Source organism: Emydura macquarii, unplaced genomic scaffold (assembly GCF_026122565.2).
Source record: "Emydura macquarii macquarii isolate MOO-44397 ecotype Brisbane River unplaced genomic scaffold, CSIRO-AGI_Emac_v2 contig_2205, whole genome shotgun sequence".
NCBI lineage: Eukaryota > Metazoa > Chordata > Testudines > Chelidae > Emydura > Emydura macquarii.
In genome coordinates this window covers 23,174,958-23,194,941 of record NW_027132342.1, presented here as the reverse complement: position 1 = coordinate 23,194,941, position 19,984 = coordinate 23,174,958, and the positions used below count along the sequence as shown (strand labels likewise).

Sequence of the window (19,984 nt, the reverse complement as noted above, 5' to 3'; positions counted from 1 at the left end):
ACTGCTTGAGTAAACCAAACAGGATTTAACCCACTATATCCTTTTAGCACACACTATGATAAAATTTACATGTTTGTAGGTAATTATTTAGTTACATTTATTTACCTTTCTCCTGAAAGTTTTGGCTGTCACTTCCATCACTCTCTAGTAAATGTTCTTCTAATATCATACTATCAATAGAAACGGTATCCAAAGAGACCTGTGATGGACTTCTCTTCATGTTCTTATAAGAAACAGAGAATGCAGGGAGGTTGGACTGGCAGCGTTCCTTAGGCTTTCCACTTTTTAATATAAAGATATTAGGAAATTATTACTTAAAATGAAAGGAATTCTATAAAAGAAAATCAAAATCCTCCAACCCAGGAACAAAATTAAAGAAACATTGGTATGTAATACAAAATGATTCAGTAATCCTTGGGGGGGGGGGGGGGGGAAATTTAGAGATAGACAAAAAGAGAGCATTTGTTCACTGTGGTCTATAAATTATGTTGTAGACATCCGTGTCAATGATTTTGTTTTTTGCAACTATTTATTCGAGAATATGAAATATTCAGTATTCTGTAAACAATTTAAAGTTCAGTTAACAGAAAGTTTAATTTTTAACCTTTATTTATTGTGGGATTCCACTTTCACTGTATATCTACAGAATTTATTAAAGCTTAAAATGATATCTGTTTTGAACTACTAAATTTTCAGTTGTATTATCCAGGGCAATTATCTATTTTATTTGACATACTATTAGCTAACTTTTCCTGGGACATAAAAGAGTGAATTCACTAATTAAAATATTAAATCTTTTATACCTTAAGGTAGACTGGGATGCAAGCATTCTAACTGTAGACACTTTTTCTTTGTTGATTTCAATATCTTCAGATTGTAAGGCGGTTTCTGGTTCTGTAAAGTCTGTAACTTTAACCGGAGAGCCTTCAGTTCCACTTTTCTCAGTTAACTTATTTGAAAAAATATTTTTATCATCCTCTTTATCCGTGAATAACTCAGTAGAATCTTCTCTGTTATTTAAAACATTCACTGAATCCCTAGAATACAAGCTACTTTTGTCACTTACTGCCAGACAAACCTCTTCTGAATCACTCCTACTAAAAAGTCCACTGCTGTCTTCTTCATTTGTTTTTCCCAAACATTTATCTGGTGTATCGTCTGAAAATGAAATTTCCTTCTGAAAATCCATATCACTATATGATTTTAAAAGAGGGTCCATCAAAACAACTTTGTTAACCTCAGTGCTTGCAGACCTACAGTCAGTTACATAATTAATACCCACAGTACCAGTCTGCATTATATCATTAGTTATCAATTTACTCTCTGATACAAGAGCTTCCTCATTTTCCAAAGGTGAAAGATCTTCTGCCATGAGACTTTCTTCTTCCAGAACTGGAGACTTGCAGGGCTTTGCTTGAGCCACTGGGTGGAGCAATAAAGCTACTTCTGCACTTTCAAGTAATATCCCAATGCAGACATCTGTATGTTGTGCAGGTTTGCCTGTCACTGCTGCTACATCTTTCCTTAGGTTTTCCAGGAGCAGTACAAGGGATTCATGGAGCAACAGTAAGAAATGGTATTGGTAATGATTAATTTGCATGCTCATATGTTTTTGAATATGAACAAGGACATGTACATCTGCATCAGAGGAAGAACTTGCAGAGAGAACTCCTGAAGTGCTGTCTGAAGGATGAAGCTTTTGAATGCCATTGGTCAAGGGCTCAGTGCTATAATATTCCCTCAAAAGTTTTTTGCGCTGAAGTCTATTAGCTAGTTCACTAGAGTCACTTTTTGGAATGTTAAAAGCTGTTTGATTATAAGAAAATAGCTCCTTTTGTGACTCTGCAAATCTCGTTGGCTGGCAAACCCAAAGTGAGAGTGGGAATGAATCCACAAAGCTTATTGGGCGGCCTTTCCCACTTTTCATTCCCTCATAATCTATCCAAAATTGGGAAAAATGCACAGCCCAGACATCGGTAGCAGCAGATGTTTTTAGTGCATATTTATTTAGCTTTGGGGTAATATAACCTTTATAAACATCATGCATCTTAGTATCTTGTTCATGAGCATGTCTCTGGAAGATTGGGTGCAGAAGATTAAAATTGTCATGGGATTTGGGAAAGTTGGTGAAAGTTCTACTGAAAAATTCACAATCTTTGAAGTTCTGGAACAAGGCTTCCAAGTCAGAGTGTCTACAGTTTGGCGAGTGTCTCGTGTTTGTAGCAATCATTTCAGAACTCTGAATAGAAATTGCACGTGGCTGATCTTTATGGATTTCAGGTTTCTTTTCAGATGGAATGATAAACTGAAATAGAAAAATATATTAATATAAGTACAAAGTAGATTACAAAAGTACACATACCTCTAAAGAAAACAATAGTTATGTAAGAGAAAACGAATGAAATTAAAGTTTTGTAGGATGACAATTACACTAATACAGAACAGGAGAAGCCAGGCTCATGATTCTGCAGCTTTTCATCTGGGTTCCCCAAATTTTGACTAAGGACACTACACACAACGCTATTCATTACAAAATTGCTATGAATCTCAATGTCCATACAAAGATAACAGGGCCTATTAATATATAATTAATATATTTCTTAGGAAGCACTATAGAGTACATAACAGATGTTTTGTAATCTGATCATGTAATAAAAACTCACCTATCATGTATATTGCAGGGGTGGCCAAACTGTGGCTCCTGAGCCACATTCAGCTCTTTTACAGTTAAAGTGTGGCTCACGAAGCCCACTATGCCCACCTCATTCTCTGCCTACCGGACTGGGGTGGGGAGCTCAGAGCTTCTGCACTGCAGCAGGGTGGTGGGGCTAGAGGATTCTGCCCAGTGGGGAACAGAGCTTCAGGCGGGTCAGTAAGTTTGGCCACCCCTGGTGTATTGGCAAAATGGTGTGTTTGAATCGTCATTCTGAATTTTTTATTTTTGTGTGATTAAAATCTCAGCTTTAGATGTTGCATTAACAATTTTTTTTTTGTGATAAAAGTAAATTTATTAGAACTCAAAATCTTGAGGTATTCTAGTATGCTGGAATAATCTCAAATTGCACATCTTCACCCTCCAAGTGTTCAAAAGGAAATAATTAATATTGGAGACCCTGATCTTGCATCAGGATCTGCTAACATGGACGCTGGCCACCAGACATAATCCCAGTGGGGTCAATGGGACTCCACCCAGACATAAGGATCTTCGGGGCTGGATCCATTTGCAATGTTAGTGTTTAGGGAATTTGATCCTACAAACATTTGAGCACAAAAGTAACTTGCCCTGTTATCTTAAATGGGACTACTCATGTGAGTAAAGTTATTCATGTAATTAACTGTATGCAGAGTTAGACCCCAAATTTGTAAGTAAGTATTCATTACACCACAAATATATTTTCATAATCAGTATTTGTGTAACTTACAACACCTGCTATTACATATACCTATCAAATGCATAGTTAGGAAGTTTCATTTAAAGCATTACACTTTCATACTAAAAGCTTGTCTAAATGGTGAGGTAATGTGCTTTATGAGGGTGTGATTTCTAAAATGCACCAAGGTGTTTCACATTAACAGGTCCTACTAGTGTGCACTAAAAATTCCCTAGTGCACTTAATGTAGTCCTGTTTCAAAGAACAATATGTTAAAGCACATTAGTAGGGTCTACACATGCAACACATTATCATGCTTTAGAAATCACACTTCAGTAAAACACATTACCTCCCCATGCAGACAAGCCTTAAATTTTGCTAAATCTGCAAAAATGGCAGTTATGGAGTTTGTTTCCTCTTTTCTTCGAGTTTTCTTTGCCATCCACAGGGATAAACTTATTATGCAGTGCCACTTACGACAATTTAATTGCCTTTTGCAATCTTGTTTGTTTCTCAGCTGAAAGCCAGACCAAAAAGAATTTCAAAAACATGCAATCAAATAACTGATTAGATCTTTGTATCTCAGGAGCTCAGCTCTGTAATACATCAGTTTCATAAAGCCTATAAAGCTCCATGGTGCAGTGGGGTGGGCAACCTTACTACAAAAAAGGAAAGATTCTCTCTCTGCATAACAGTAAAACTGCTTAAGATGCACTCTCCCCTCAAGATCCACAGAACAGCTGCAGTTCTACAAAGAGCAGGAAAAGGGCACGATCAGATATATGTAATAATAGCTTGGTCTTGACACCTGACACCCCTCAAAAAGCTGTAGATCTCAGAGTTAACTATTTATGGCAAGTTATTACTGTTCTGTGCATATTAGAGGTACAACTGCCCGCACAGAGATCTGAACTATATTTCCAATGGGTAGGAAAAGGATGCCTTCTTCTGACTATCATGGATAAGATATAGCTTTTGTCTCAATGCGTATTTGTACAGAGGGCCAGTAAGAGGTTCAGGAATCTATTTCAAAAACACTACTTTTGCCCAAGCTCTCTGCTCCTGCAGAGCCTCTACATTCCGTAATTGGGATCCAGGCATACTTTCTGCTATTAACAATGCCAGGATGGCCTGTTGCCAGTGAGACTTTTAGCCAAGACTACTGACTACTCTGCATCCAGGCGCTATGTCCAGAAGAGAAGATGGTCTGCCACACCATGTTCTCTGTTCTGCCTCGCACATCTTTCCTTAGATCTTCATACTTTGTTAACATATTCTCCTTTTTTCATTACTTGGCTAATAACTCTTTTCAGAAATAAAGAGAATGTATTTTGCTCCAAAAAACCCCCCAAATACCCCTTCCATACAGTACCTTTAACATAAGTCCATCAATTCTAACATCAACATGCTCATCAGATTTTGAATTGTCAGTTAATTTATACATGGCCATGAACTGATTGAGACTTTGTTTCAAATCCAATGCAAATTGATTTAGCCAAAGAATACTTCTCTCATCTAGAGTGAACTGTAGAGCATTCAGTTGCACATACAGGTTTGGACAGGGAACTAAGGAAAAGACAAAACAAAATTAAAGCAAATTATAACATTTATTTTAGCTTAATAATGCAGAGCCATATCATCTCCTCTACTTTCTATCCTTGAAGAAATGGAAAACACATTCCCCTTTGGCCATGGGCAAGGGTACGCTGAGGGAGCCTAAGTGTATCACTCCCTACTCTCTCTGATTCCAGGGGAGATGCTGTCCCAATCACTGCATGTAAAAACTTAAATTAAAATAGAATAAAAAGGAGGCGGGACACCACAGCTGAAGGAAAAGGGAGGGCTACAGGAGAGCCCCTGTCCTGAGCATCATCCCCAGGAAGCCTGTTGGGATTTCTTTACACAAGAGAATGCTGAACCCTGTCACATGTTACTAAAATAACTGTAGCAGATCTTTTGTTATTTCTTTGGTAGTACTGCAGTAGCTTGATTTCTTGTACAGCTAAGCAGTGCAAATATTCAAAAAATGTATATATAGTGTATAATCAGTATTTTATTTCTTGGTAAAAAGTGTCATGCACGTTTTCAGACTTAAAATGTAACATTTACAAAATCAATGCTTTAAATGTGTTGGTATGTAGGAGCAAACATCAGTGAAAATGGTGAAGCGTCATGTTCACAAAAATAATTTTACAATTAATTCAGCGCAAAAAGCTTTTGACCATTTTTGAATGTCAAACTTGAATCATTATTTCCATCAGATCTCAAGCTACCATTAGGCTTTGCAAAATGGAAAATAATGCAAGAGATTTCTTTTTCAGAACAAAAGCCTTACTGGGATAGTCTTTTCCATCTGGATAGTAGTATTCAGTGAATTCAATATGAATAGCTGACATTTCTGGTGGAAGATAAAGTGACTTTTTATTGCAAGATATCAGAGTTTTAGGGGAAGAACGACACTGGTCTGCTGTAGAGACCTGCAAAAGACAAATGTTCAGTTTTATCAATATGTAACTATATTTTTCTGAGTCATTAAATGCTTGATCCTGCCAGTGGTGCAAGGGATAGTGCTACCTCACAGATGGGATCTGCAACATGAGTATTGGCACGGTAACCCCACTGATGTAGATTCCCAATCACATCCATTGCAAAGAGCAACGCATACATGACTGTCAGGTAGTAGAGGCAGTCTGCACACACTCATCTCCAAGGGTTCACACAGAGGACAGAAGGGACACGGTGATGGACAGAGTCAGGAGATGGCACTACAATCCCTGTGCACATGTGATCTGGGAAGCAGCAGGTGCATGCAGCAAACACCCCCTCCACCAAATTCCCCTATGCCTTCCACCTGCCAGCATTGGGGAGATCCACACAGATAAGAGCCAGGCAAGGACCTGAAGGGACACAGCAGCTGCACCATGAACACCATGGCCCCAAATACATACAGCTCTGCTGGGGAACAGATGAGCTTGAAGGATGGCCACCCATGTTTTCCCCACCTCAGCCAGCTAGAGAGATGACACCAGACAAAATTTCCCTCTCTCTGCACTGTGCTAGAGCCATATGTGCTGCAGTTTGTGTACCACCTCTCCAGGGGCAGGCTGGGGATCACATGCTGCTCTGCAGGGTGCTCAGCACGCTACTGCAGGGTTCTGTGGGCTTGGTGACACCATGAGGTCTGCATGGCAGCAGAATCAAGTCCTAGCAGAACAACATCTTTCCACTTTTGCTTTTAACAATATAAACTTTACATTAATTGCTTCCAAAGAAAATTATGAAACAGAAAAGTGTTACTTTTGGAATATAATTTATCTGAATCTTCCGATCGCTTAAGATTTCTTTGAGTGTGGACTAATTTAAGAAATGTCTGCCAAGCCAAAAATGCTTTCATCTAGAGTTTTTGTATGTCAGCTTCCTATCTTCAAAACAGCTGAACTTTTTAATATACAACCTTTATTGGTTTCTCTTTTATTAATTTTGCAGAAGTATAACTGGAAATATACACAAGTAAAATTGTACAAACCTCTCCCAACCTATTTGGATATTTTAAATGTCATATACCCGTGTATTAATACGTGCAATAATTCTAAATAATACTATGTCAAAATATAGCTTCACAAATACAAAATATAAACTTAAAATAAGTAGCTTCCTAGATGTCCTATAAGAACAATGACAAGCAATAAGAAAATAGAGAGAGGGAGAAAAGAAAGTAAAGCATCTGAAAAGAAGCAAATTCAATCTAAAACTTCTATCAAACTATGAAATAAACATTTTGTAAAATAATGATACAATTACTAAAGTGTATAAAAAATTCCAAATCCAAATGTGAGCTTCAGGTAGCAAGCTGCAATCTCTACTCTAACAGGGAGCCTAGATCTGGCATAGCACCAAAGGCCTGAGAAGGGGCAAGGTTAGGTTGGCTGGAAGACACATTGACAGAGCACACATGAGGCATCCTCTGCTGGCAGGGTTACTCTGGAATCTCAGCTGAAATTTAAAGCTGCCTTCTCCAATAGAGCCCTACCTATATACCACTGCCATTCTCTCCTGAAGGTAAGTACTCCTCTGATGCAGCTGCCCCATTTCTATGCCTGTAAGCGTGAATCTTGGCCAGAGACAGTAATTAAAACAGCAGCAAAAAATTAAAAGAATGAATGTCAAAAAGTCCGTTTTAAAAAAATATCACAAAGTAAAATATTAATAATGAAATGTGAAATCAGTTTCAAGAGTACGCTGAAATAAATAAATTCAGCATATATTTAAACAGGCAGTAAGAAACTAAAAAAAATGAGAAATGTAAAACTTCATGCTAAAACAATGAATCCCTTGAGTACTCCATGTGACACAATGAAAAGCTGGGATTCTAAATTACAGCATCTGTAAGTGATGTCTTTATATTAAATCAGATCCCTCTCAGATCCAAGTCTTACTCTCTAAGTAAATTACAAAAATTCCATTGATATTAATTTTTTAATATCAAGCAAGGGCAAGCCCTAAGAGTCTAATTCAATAACCAAAGTAGTCAATGGAAAGAGTCCTATTAACATAAAAAATTATTGTTAAGTAGACATCAGACATATAGCAGTCAAGGGACAAAGCAACCCCAATTCACCAACTGGTTAAAAAAAACATACCTGGTATATATTGAAATCTGCGAGTCTGACAACAACAGGACTGGACATGAGTTTACCCTTTGGTTGTTGGGGAGACACAGAAGAAGCCCTAGAAGTTCCTTTAGGTATCTGTTGTTCCTTGCCTGTAGGGAAAGAGAACGGCAAAGTCATTTAAAAGAACCACCTCATAGAGGATACACTGCTGCCGCCAATGAATATTAAAGGTAAGCAATACAACTTGTGAATAGATACAAAGTACCTGATTGTATGTTTTGAGGAGAATCATGAGTCGGGGATTTAGTAGGAGAATCTATATTATGATCCTTCACAGCCTGTTTAAGCAATTCAACATTGCTTTTGAACTCATGTAATAATTCTTGGGCCCATCCACTTCTGGTTTTGGTGGCATCACTATAATGCATCCAGTGATTGCAGTTGTCTCCTACAAGAGAGAGACATATGTGGCCCAAAACTATTACAAAGTTTCCATTTGAAAATCTGTTTCTAACTGACTTAAAAACATGTTTTAAAACTTTTCAGTTTTTCTTCTAAATGTAACCACACTAAATCTTGTCACTATATAGTAACGTAAACGGCAAGTAATAGCACTAAATGACAAACTCATCACAGACTTCAAGAAAATAACTTCCTTGGCCTGAGTGGTTAGACAATATTCAGGGCCTTGGTAGGCTGTATCCATTAAGACAAGAGATTGATAATATGAGTCACGCATTTTTTTAGTGCAATCTACAAAGAATGTACACAAAGTGCTGATCTCTGCAGAAGACAATTTCCTTGCTCACAATTTCCAGCCTGCCTTTCCAGCATCTCCTGTCCTCAAGGAGCTCCATCTCTGCTCCCTCTCAGGGACGTGTTCACGACTGCATTTCTTGTTGTCTGCTCACTCTCTTTTGGCTTTCTGTTCCCTTGCTATCTTTGACACACAGCTGCAACCAATCCATGCCCGGTCCCTGAGTTTGCAATCAATCCCCAGAGAAACCCCTCAGTCCATTTAACTTAGCTTCTACTCAGGCCTTGCCATATTGGTCAGTGCCTTGACTTTTCTGTTTCAGCTATCGCTACACAAAGGGGCATGTAATTGCTCTTTCATCTAGCCTAAAATAATTCTTACCACACCCATTCAGGCCTGCAACTGAGGGCAGCCATTAACACCTTCCGACACAACAATATCAATTCTTATCCAGCAACTTATACTGAATTTCTGTTTTATTTTAACTGTAGCTCAGACAGAAATTTCCCAATTTTTTCTCCTCCAAGTCAAACAATGGAAAAGAACTGCTTGCTCTGATCCAAGTAGGAAGGCCCACATATCAGGTTGTATCTAATCCCAAATTCAAAAGTAACTTTTTTGCCACAATTTAACAATTAAAGAAAAAATGAATTTTTAATGTTTAGATTTCTGGAAAAATCTATTAATCAGAAATGATTTGCAAGAAATGCTAGTCTGGAATTTACTGCTAGCAATTTAAGCTTCAATTTTGGTGCTAGTCAATCAGCTCTTCCATGACTTAACATGAAGGCTGCATGGCAAGCTCATTGCATTTCCATAGTAGCACACTAACAAAATTAAGTGCACTAAAGAAATTTTGGGGAACCTCTGTACTACACTTGTAGAAACAAGTGTGGCATCAACAACAACGCAAAAGAAGTTTGAGCACTGCTCATGTAGTAGATTGTACCTTACTCACCCTTAAATTTCAAATAAATACATTCAAATCCAGTGATGTCCCCTCTCTTCACCTCAAATGGATGGATTACAATGTTAAAACACTTAATTGTATTTATGTCCAAAATTATTCAAATATTTTGTTAATGAAACAAGAGTTATGCTTGAAATAGCTAGTGTATAAAATCTTGGTTCAGTTCTCAGTATTTTATTCCACATGTAAGGGTTATGAATGTACTGAACTGACCTTAAAAGTATGTATTTCAAATACCTGTATGTAAAAATATTATTGTCCTAGTCTTCTGTTTGACCAATTTTTATCTTTAAACCAAAATACAATTTATAAATATTTATTCTCATACCTGCTTTGTGAAAAGGATAGTAGTCCACACTTAAATGGCTAAAGGAAAGTTGCATAGCCCCTCCTGTAATACGCCTGTCTGATTCTGTAAAAGAAGGCAATATTTAGCAGTGTAGATACCTGACCAAAAAGTTTTGACTTTTTCATTCCAGTGAATCACCATAGCCAAAAGTATTGGATCAAAAAATTAGGTATCACAAAAAAAACCCAACACACTTTACAGGAATGTATCCTGGCCTACCCATCCTGGTCAGGATGGGTTCCCAATGCCTAAGATAAGGCCAGTAAATTCGGTGTTATTATCAAGGAAATACTTTTGAAAAATCCTGGTTTTTTCATTTCTATTAATCTCTTCATTATCCATTAAATATAAAGCAGCCTGCTATACAATAGGGAAAAAATGACCATGTAGCCCTTTGGACGTACATTTGTGTATAATTTTATTTTGGTCATTGAAGAGAGACTATACAAACATTAATAGGCTTCTCAATCTCCCTTGTAATCTACAATTTTGCGATATAAAAACTTAATTTTGGAAAGGGAAATTTTTTTTACCTTTTTCTTTAGAGTGAATGTCATCACATATGTGCAGGTCCAAATGGGAAATTACTAAGTGATGAGAAGTTTCCTTAACATCAAAATCATTGAACTCTTTTACAATTGCATCATTTTGATCAGGTGCTGCTGAAGTCTGGGGTGTTTTCACTTGCTGAGAGGTGGGTGCAACAGGAGTGGGATTCTGAAAAGATTAAGTCACATAACTTTACAGAATTTTTTCCTTAAAGCATAAACGTCAAACATTTCAAGACTGATGTGTAAAAACAATTTTAGAGGAAGATTTTCACAGGCACAAGTAGCAGTTAGTTTCCCAACTCTCACTGAAAGTCAATGGAAGATAGATCCACAACTGTTATATGTGCCTTGGAAAATCTCACCCCTAATTACTGATTAAGGCACTGGCTTTCCTGCAGTACTCAACTCCGGCAACTTCATTTAATCAGCCTTGGTAGTACCATCTTTTCATGTCTTTTTTCTTACCACATTTACCATTTAACAGTGCTACTTATGTTTGAGAGCTTGCTCCCTTACAGCAAATTTTCTAATACTACTTGATTTTGCAGTCCTATCTGATTGGCCAAATCTGCTTCCTGCCCTGTGTTTGGAAAGGCCCCTAACTCAGCAGGATTTCTGCTGTACGATGGTGACAAAGGGGGATAGTGATTTAGGCAGCTCGTGTATCGAGAATGCTCTTCACCCTCTCTGTGCCAGCCTGCTATATGTCCATGCAGTAAGGTTGGATGGAAGAGCGTGAAGTGGATTTGTCAATATGCAGATTCACTGGCCATTATTTTTCATGGAGGAACTCTGGCTACTTCAACCTCAGGTCACAGTAGTGGCATTAGAGAAGTATCTCTGCTTTTTAATGGACAGGAAAAGGAGGAAAAAAGACTCCAAAGCCCAGCTAGTCGGTCTTGCTCTGTATGTTAGAGGAGATGAAGGTTTTTAGCATCATATGATATTCCATTTGTGACATAATTATCACTTCCATGGCAACAGATTGTGATATCAAAAATAGAGTTTTGACTTCAAGTTCAAACGAGAGGTTAGGTTGTAGAGGAAATGTTCATATTAAAACAATTTGTCAGTAGCACTAAAGGGAAATAAAACTATCAGCACTTTGAAATTTTGCATAAGTATCCTCCCTCTCTCTCAAAGTTTTTTCGAGTGTGGAAGTCTCTCTCTAAATATATTTTGGAATTCAAAATCAGAAAATGGTTCCCCATTGTAAACTCAACACTATACACCACAGTTAGACAACTGTGAAAATAAACAGAGAAGTCTAAATATTCCATATACATGATTTAATAAACAGAATTTACTTTCTTACTGTAATGATACTCAGAAGTGACAGATCTTACAACTTTAATCATGATTTAAGATGCAAAATCTGATACTCTTGATCAAAAATGAATACCCTAAGAGCTCTCCAAAATAAATTAAACAACTAGTTGTATATTGTGCTGTTTTAGAGTATTTGTATTTACTAATGCTTTACTATGACAACCAATTAACTTACCTGTGTGGGTTCAGAAGCCAAGCTTTTTCTTTGTTCAGTTGATTTCTCTATTGCTTCACTAAGAGATTTGGCATACTGTACCATAGCTTTCAACTGGGAATCAGTTAAAACCCATAGCAAATCATCCAATATTAGAACCAGTTTTGATGCCACTACATTGCAATCCTTTAACTGTGAATAAATTAAAATGAATTTTAAAAATTAAATGGGAACATTGCATTCAATGTAAGAAATGAGTATTTGAAAAGAAATAAGTTAAAATACAAAGGACATGATACACAAGAAATGTGAGTTTTCCATAAGGTTATATTAATATTTCATTTTAAGTGTGATTTGCCTACGAAGTAAAAATGACTGTAAAATAATATTATGAGGTTCTGTTTCTCTCTCAATGGTTTTAATATCAAATATGCTCAATTTACAAATTAAAAGATGCTGTTTTCTAATTGCCAGCCCTGCAAACTCAACCTAAACACTGTGAAGTAAAGCGGAGTTCTTTCCTAGTTAGTACACATAATCACAAATAAAGGCAATACAGGCCAAATTAGACCATTAGCTAAAGCTATGTCTTCAGCTGTCCATCACAAATGATGATGATTGTAGAGAGCAGCTAGCACTTTCCCACACGCTGATGAGATGCAAGTCCAGCTCTTGAACGGAAACATTGGCCACATCAAGGGCAGGAGATGTCTCTCTGTAGGTTTCAAGCCATGTTGTATCTTAGCTGATGTTGACGCTGATAAGTTGCTAATCGTTTTTCTTCTACCTTTTCAATGGCCTCAGATACAGCATTTCTCCACTGTACACGGTTTTCTGCCAGTGTCTCCCATGTGTCCACATCAATGTCCACTGTCTTGAGATGTCTCTTAAGGACGTCTTTGTAACAAAGCTTCTGACCACCCCTAGCTCATTTACCTTCCTTCAATTCACCATACAAGAGGATTTTTGGAAGCTGGTGTTCTGGCATATGGGTGACATGTCTGACCACCTCAGCAGTGAGGAAGTAACTATTGCTTCTACAATGGGCATTTCAGCTCTTGCTAATACTTCAGTGTTAGGTATTCGGTCTTGCCACTTGATGTTCATGATTTGCCACAAGTGTCTCAGTTGGAGGCTCGTCAGCTTTTCCAGATGTCTTCTATACAGTGTCAGTGTCTCCACAGAGTACAGCATAGAAGATATCACCATTGCTCTGTAGACCTTGACCTTAGTAGCCACTTTGATCCCATGCTGAGACCAAAGTCGCTATTTGATGCTGCCAAAAAACCTGGATGCAGCTTGAAGACATGAAGTTATCTCAGCATCTGCAGAGTTGTCATTTGTCACTGTGCTACCCAGGTAAGTAAAGGAGTTAACCCTCTTGAGAGCTTCACCATTGATGACAATATCTGGTCTAACATTGTTACCAGTTTGTCTATTGGCTGGTTGGAATAGCAATTTGGTCTTACTTGTGTTGATCTTCAACCCAAATTTGCGTGCTGCATCAGCAAAACGCTGTAATTTCCTGCATATCTTTTTGGCTGTGAGCAACCAAAGCCCAAGTCATCCAAGTAAACCTATGTAACCCCATAGTCTTCAAATTTCACCTGCTCAATTTCTTACCCATTCTTCTTCTGTGTATGACTGATGTAAAATGTAGAGCAATAACTATTATTTTATGTTCTTGTCCATTGCATAGGTTTAACTACTGTAATCAGAACTTTGTAAATTATTCTGTTGATGATGCTTCCTCAGAAATAAAGAAAAATAAGATGAAATATTTTAAATTTACAGAGTGCTATATTTTACATAATCCAAGTGCAGAATCTCTGCTGTGTGCCTATCTATAAAGAGTGCTTTGTAAAAAAAAACAAAAAACCCAACAACATGCAAAAACAAATTAAAACATTATAAAAATATCACAGGTTCACAAGTTTTCAAATTTACCCTTCTTTTAAGTGTAACCCTGATTTTTGATTGGTTAGTAATCAGTCGAACTGGAGCGCTCATGATTTCATGCTGAGAACTTTGGATTGCATCTGCTTCTATTCTGATCATCTGCCAGTTGATCTCTTTAAAAGTTAATACCTAAAACAAAATAAAGCCTGTTAATTTAATATGCTAGTTTATTTGCAAGTAAGAATAAGAAAGTTTTATGGAGTTTTAGTAGCAACAGAAAAGGCATGTTAAATTTGCAAATTATGACTAAAATTGTAAGTAATTGCCCTGACCCTTCAAGTGACTCTGCATAGGTGCTCCCCTGCACCAGATAGATCTCTAAGATCAGGGATGTATTTTTATATTTTTCATACTGAATCTAATTATAAAATCTGTTCATTCACATCTATAGCATTTAAATTTTTAAAGGTCTTAGGCTGGTTTCTTCTGTGGATGGAACTCCTCAAGTGGTCTCCATATAGTCTCTAAATGTTCAATTCTAGTGCTTAGTTAGTTAGTTCAGGGAAAGGGAGAAGTTTGATGGCAGATTTTTTTTATTAAAGAGTTACTACATACTTTATGGATCTCACTGTGTGTATAACTCTGAATTGATGAGGTAAATAGCAGGCAAGGAGTCAGATGATGGATGATGCAGAAAACCACTCCTACGTTCATTAAGACCACTTATAGCAAATGGAATAGACAGGCATTGTCATCACAAATACAAATAACTTTGTTCAGGACAATTCCACATAAGTATAATGGATTTCAAAAGTAAAAGTGTTTGCTGTCACATTGAGAGACTTATGAATGACACATTCAACATTTATTCAGGATTATGAAACTTCTTAATGTCTAGACTAAAAATTAGGTCATTTACAAGATAGGATTATAAAGTAGTGTACATGTGTATATAATGTTCATATACATACACAACTAAATCAATGTACTAAAGAATTCCTCAGCTCTACATACATATTAAGAAAACATGGATTTCAAACATCCACAGTCATAGGTACAAACTCTCATTGCATATGCAATTACAAACTCATTACAAACTCTCATTTACATATAAGGGTACACTAGGTAAAAAGTAAAAGGGGAGTTCAGATTTGTATGGATGACTAATTTTGAAATTCTCAGATAATCTTAAAAAACCACAAAAGTTATTACTATGTTCTCTTTGGGTTTCTCTCTTATGTAAATGATAGACATCAGTTACTTAAACTCCAGCTGACCATTTTTTTGCTGGGAATCAACCCTAAATGAAACAATATGGTCAAAGTTCAAAATATTAAGTCCAATTGACTGATAACCAAATATATGTTAGAGACACAATCATTTTTCAATGTAAACATATTACTCTTAGTCTAACTTTGAGCTCAATTGCACATTATTATTTTGGATACTGGGCAGAAAACAAAAGAAAGGTATTCATAATTATTTAAAACATTAGAATATCTTGGTACTTGCACTAGCAATTGGGAGATATAGAAATGGTTTAATATGATTATAAGTACAGTATACTAGTAAATTCCTACAAAGAAAAAAATGTGGTTAGAAATCAGTTAAGATTGCTTAAGGGGAACATTCACCCATGCAAACCCTTAAAAACAAGGAAATGTCCAATTAAGAGATCTTTCTTCAGCACAACCCCATATCTCATATTCACTATCTTCACTGACAGATTCCACTCTTCTATGAACAACCCTCAAGGCTGCTCCAATTTACAATTGCTGCCCACAGTCCCAGGGGACAACTGGGAGCAGCTGAGACTAGCTGGAGCGCAGAAGCACTCCAGCCACATTCATGGCACATTCTCTGGATTGTTTAAAATTATAAAGTCACAATTTAATTACCTCCCTTACTACTAAATTGATAGAAGCAAGTAGCAAAAGACATTCTTTACCTCTCCACGCTGAGATTCTTGTATTCGAGTAGATTTTAGATCATCATGTTCCCAGTTTGCATTTACACTATATATTCTCAACTGGGAAAGTTCAAATGAAGCATTAAAAGCTTTTGCTCCAATCCGGATTACAATGGAGTTCACAGAAACAGAAATTCCTTCTACCACTTTTTCAGCAAAGCCATATTCACTGGAAAGTGAAATGTCAAAATTTAAATTACAGATCTAATGTTAGTGCATAAAATGATACTTATTAAACAATTAGACATGAAACATATCATACAAGATAAGATTTCCCCATCCCATTAATACATTTTCATTAAATATATTTACCTCTGAAAAATGTGTAAGAAATATAGTATCTCTAGTGTATGTTCCTAATCTCAAATTTAAACAAAAAAATGTTCATGAAGTTCAACTTCAATGAAATATAACACATGCAACTTTCCATTTTAAATGTTATAGTACTCTACAGCATTATTCACCTACCTAGCGTCTATTTAGATATGTTTAAGGAAAGATTAATGTCAAATTAATTATTATTTCACTACTACTGCATATTTGCCTTGCTAATATTTATCTGTATAAACAAAATTAGTTATAATTATAAAATACAATATATTGTGCTTTTTTGTGTGTGAGATGAGGATTGGAAGGCATAACATAGGCAAAAAATATTAACTGTGCTTAAAAAAAAAAAAGGAGATATCCACAAATGAGTAGGTGTATATACTCAAGCAGCTGAATTTCATGATTAAAGGGACACATTGGTTAAAACTTACTTTTAAAGGAAATTTACATATTTGCATTACTAAAACAAAGAATTTTAAAAATCAAATTTACTTTTCATCATTTTTCCTTTAAAAAGAACAAACAAAACCTTTCAGTCAGCTTAGACAGTGAAAGTAGTTTGTAGCCTTTTATTTTTTTACAGTGCTTCTTTAAATAGAAAACAGAATCTATTAGGATTATTACTTTAGAACCCAAACCTACAACCAGATTGATACAGGCAAACTCTCTGTCACAGGGCAAGCTGGCCCTCTAAGGATATGTCTACATTGCTTCTGGGAGTGAGCCTCCCAAGCTGGGTCCACAGACTTGTGTTGATGCCCTAATGCGAGCTATGCTCAAACAAGTCTGTCTACCCATGCCGAGAGGCTCACTCTTCAGTGCAGTGTAGACATACCCTAAGATGGTTGATATAAGCAGATCCAATTGACTGACTGGGGGGTTGGACTAGATGACCTCCTAAGGTCCCTTCTAACCCTAATCTTCCAAGATTCTATGACCGGGACCACAGTTATACATGTGTATACCTCTAAACATACCATTACTTAGTTCGTTTCAATTCAGCAGTTAAACTTGCATAACTCTTCGTTAATATCCTAAATTGTTTCAATTGTGTTTTTCAAGATTGGGTAGGCTGCTCTTCAGTGATCATCAATTCCCAGTGTCTCAGTAAGCCTTCCAAACTATCTAACTCAAATTCAAACTTTCATTTGAGGATTGTCAGTGACCAGAATCTGGGCAGCCGTGCCTATGGGTTAGAGCAAACATTGTGCCTAGTGGTCAGAGCAGGTATCAATAGCCAGGAATTAGAGCCCAGATCAGAGTTGGAGTCATTGGTCAGATCCAAAGCCAATGGTTATAGCCAGAGACGCAAGCCAAGACTCCAAGCCCAGGGTAAGGGTGTGAACCAGAATAAGGGTAGGTCTACACTGTGGGAGAAAAAAACCAACACCCTCCAAAGCAATGAGTCTCAGAGCCCAAGTTTACTGACTCAGGGCTTGTCTACACTTATCTCCGAGATTTGGTGGCAGTCGACCGGAGTTATGCAAGCTACACAAAAAACTTGCATAACTCCCATTGACTTCTCTGCTTCGGTTCTGCGTGCCGTCTTCACTGCACTGTGCCAACAAGAACCGTGTTCCTGTCGACGCAGCGCTAACGCCACTTGAGAAGGTGGTCTTAATACGTCCATTTCTGGATTGACTGAGCGGGTCTTCACTGACCACTCAGTCGATCCAGAGAAATCCATCTGATAGCGGCGAATTTGCCGCCATCAGTGAAGACATAATCTCAAGGCTTATACTATGGCCCTAAAAATAGCTATGTAGATGTTCCCGCTCAGACTAGCGCTTCAGCTCTGAATCCAGGGAGAAGGGTGGATTTCAGAGCCCGAGTAGGAATATCTACACAGCTGTTTTTAGAGCCATAGCACAAGCCTGAGACTTGCTGCTGTAGGTCTTTCATTTTTTAGGTTTGTTTTTTGTTTTTGCAGTGTAGACGTACCCTCAGAGACCAGAACTGAAGTCAAAAATGAGGAATCAGTGCCCAGGGTCAGAATCAGGTTACCTGGAGTGAGGCAGGGCAAAGCTGGGTCCAAGACAGAAGCAGGACGGGAACAAGGCAGGAGGACTGGGAACAAGCAGGCAAAGGAACTATCTCAGCTGTAGGAGAATGTTTTGAGAAGCCACTGAACTGCTACTGGGCTTAAGAGTTGGTCTGCTGACTCTTCCAACCAATCAGGAGGTGCCAAATAGGCAGCCTACAACACGCCAGGTACGCTCATTAGGTTGCCCAGCACACAGTTCTGCTGCAGGCCTTGATTCCTGACCATCTGAGTTCAGACTACAGAATCGCCTCCTCTATCTCAAGGGTTGTCTTTATGTTCCAGCGGGACAATCAAAGTGAGTGAAGAAGAGGGACCAGTGAATCTGAAGTTTGCTGAAGCGTCAAGCAGTCCAGAGGTAGTCCAAATTCTTATGCTCTGTCAGGACTTAGACCAGGAATTGGGCACCTTTTATGATGTGGTGCCACTACTCAAAAGCTGCCTAGAAAGTCAGTAGTTCTTTGCCTAAATATCTCATTTTTTCTCCATTATGGTTAGCTTCTGAGAATAAAAAGCACAGAGCAGAGTTGGTTGCATGGGCCTTCATGTTGAGATAATATTGCACTTATGGAAAAGTTTGAGGGTCAGCCTCTCATAAATGACTTAATGGGATGTGGGTGAATCAGGATGGGGCAGAGGTGAATCCCCTCTTCAGCTGATCATAGGCTGACCTGAGCCTCTGAGGACTCGCAAACCAGGCCTCTTTTGCAAGAGCATTGTTACGGATGCAGCCAGGCTAGAGAATCTTTTAATATATCACCTGTTTTAATGCTGGACAGTGAAAGAGTTTACAAACATCTTCAACTCTCTTGGCCCTTGAAATCAATACAACAGTGACCAGTCCCGATGACAGTAATGATCTATGGACTCCACTAACTCAGGAGAGTCCTTGCACTGGATGAGGATGTTGTGTGCTCGAGCGAACTCCAGGTTCATGAAATTTCCTGAAGCACCCAAGTCCACCAGCGCCTCTAGGTTGGTGTCAAGTATCGCAGGTTGTCAGGGTAGGAAAGGAGTTGGGCACTAATTGGATCATGGTAGATGAGTATTGGTGTGTACTGCTATGGAAAAGGTCAGGGTGCCAGTCCAGCCAAGACTCCCGTTATCAGGGCCAGGGCTCGGTGTTTCCCAACCCAGGTGCAACCTAAATGTTGGCAGAGCAATTTGATGCAAAGTGTCCTGGTCCCCTGCAGTATAGGCAGAGGCTTGATACCTGGCATAAATTCTTCTCCACATTGGATAGTGGGGCGTGACATGATCAATTTGCATGGGTTCGGGCAATGGAGAAGGGATTGGTGATGATGAGTGGGAGGGCAGCACTAGAAGGGCTGGTAGGAGCCAGGAGAACATATTTTTTCTTGACTGCATTCAGTCAAGCAGTGGACACATTTGATGCATCGTCGACTATAGCATCCAGCCCAGACAGGGATTCACTCATGCCAGTTTACCTTTAATATTGTCATTTAGGCCAAGCCAGAAAACAGCAACACTGGGTGGCCTTGTTTCACTTTGTGTCTACTACCAAGCGACAGAGCTCCAATGCATATTTAACAACTGGCCGGCATTCCCCCTGCAACACCTGAGGTGCTGCTTCAGCCATAGGCTTGCCACTTAGGTGTAGCTCGAACAAAGGCTCAAATTGTCCCTGAAG

General features: G+C 38.1%; 1 protein-coding gene across 2 annotated transcripts in view; it reads right to left on the bottom strand.

Moving 5' to 3' along the window:
• The window catches only part of BLTP3B (bridge-like lipid transfer protein family member 3B), a 95,543-nt gene that overhangs the window by 22,657 nt on the left and 52,902 nt on the right, over nt 1-19,984 (bottom strand). For both annotated transcript variants that reach the window (XM_067559734.1, XM_067559736.1), the window contains 11 exons: nt 15,942-16,131; nt 14,042-14,182; nt 12,116-12,286; nt 10,594-10,777; nt 10,040-10,123; nt 8,250-8,432; nt 8,012-8,133; nt 5,707-5,848; nt 4,744-4,937; nt 804-2,305; nt 106-281 (listed from right to left, as the gene is read on the bottom strand). In XM_067559734.1, the coding sequence (XP_067415835.1) occupies nt 106-281; nt 804-2,305; nt 4,744-4,937; nt 5,707-5,848; nt 8,012-8,133; nt 8,250-8,432; nt 10,040-10,123; nt 10,594-10,777; nt 12,116-12,286; nt 14,042-14,182; nt 15,942-16,131 (3,089 nt within the window). The remainder of the gene's footprint in view (nt 1-105; nt 282-803; nt 2,306-4,743; nt 4,938-5,706; nt 5,849-8,011; nt 8,134-8,249; nt 8,433-10,039; nt 10,124-10,593; nt 10,778-12,115; nt 12,287-14,041; nt 14,183-15,941; nt 16,132-19,984) is intronic.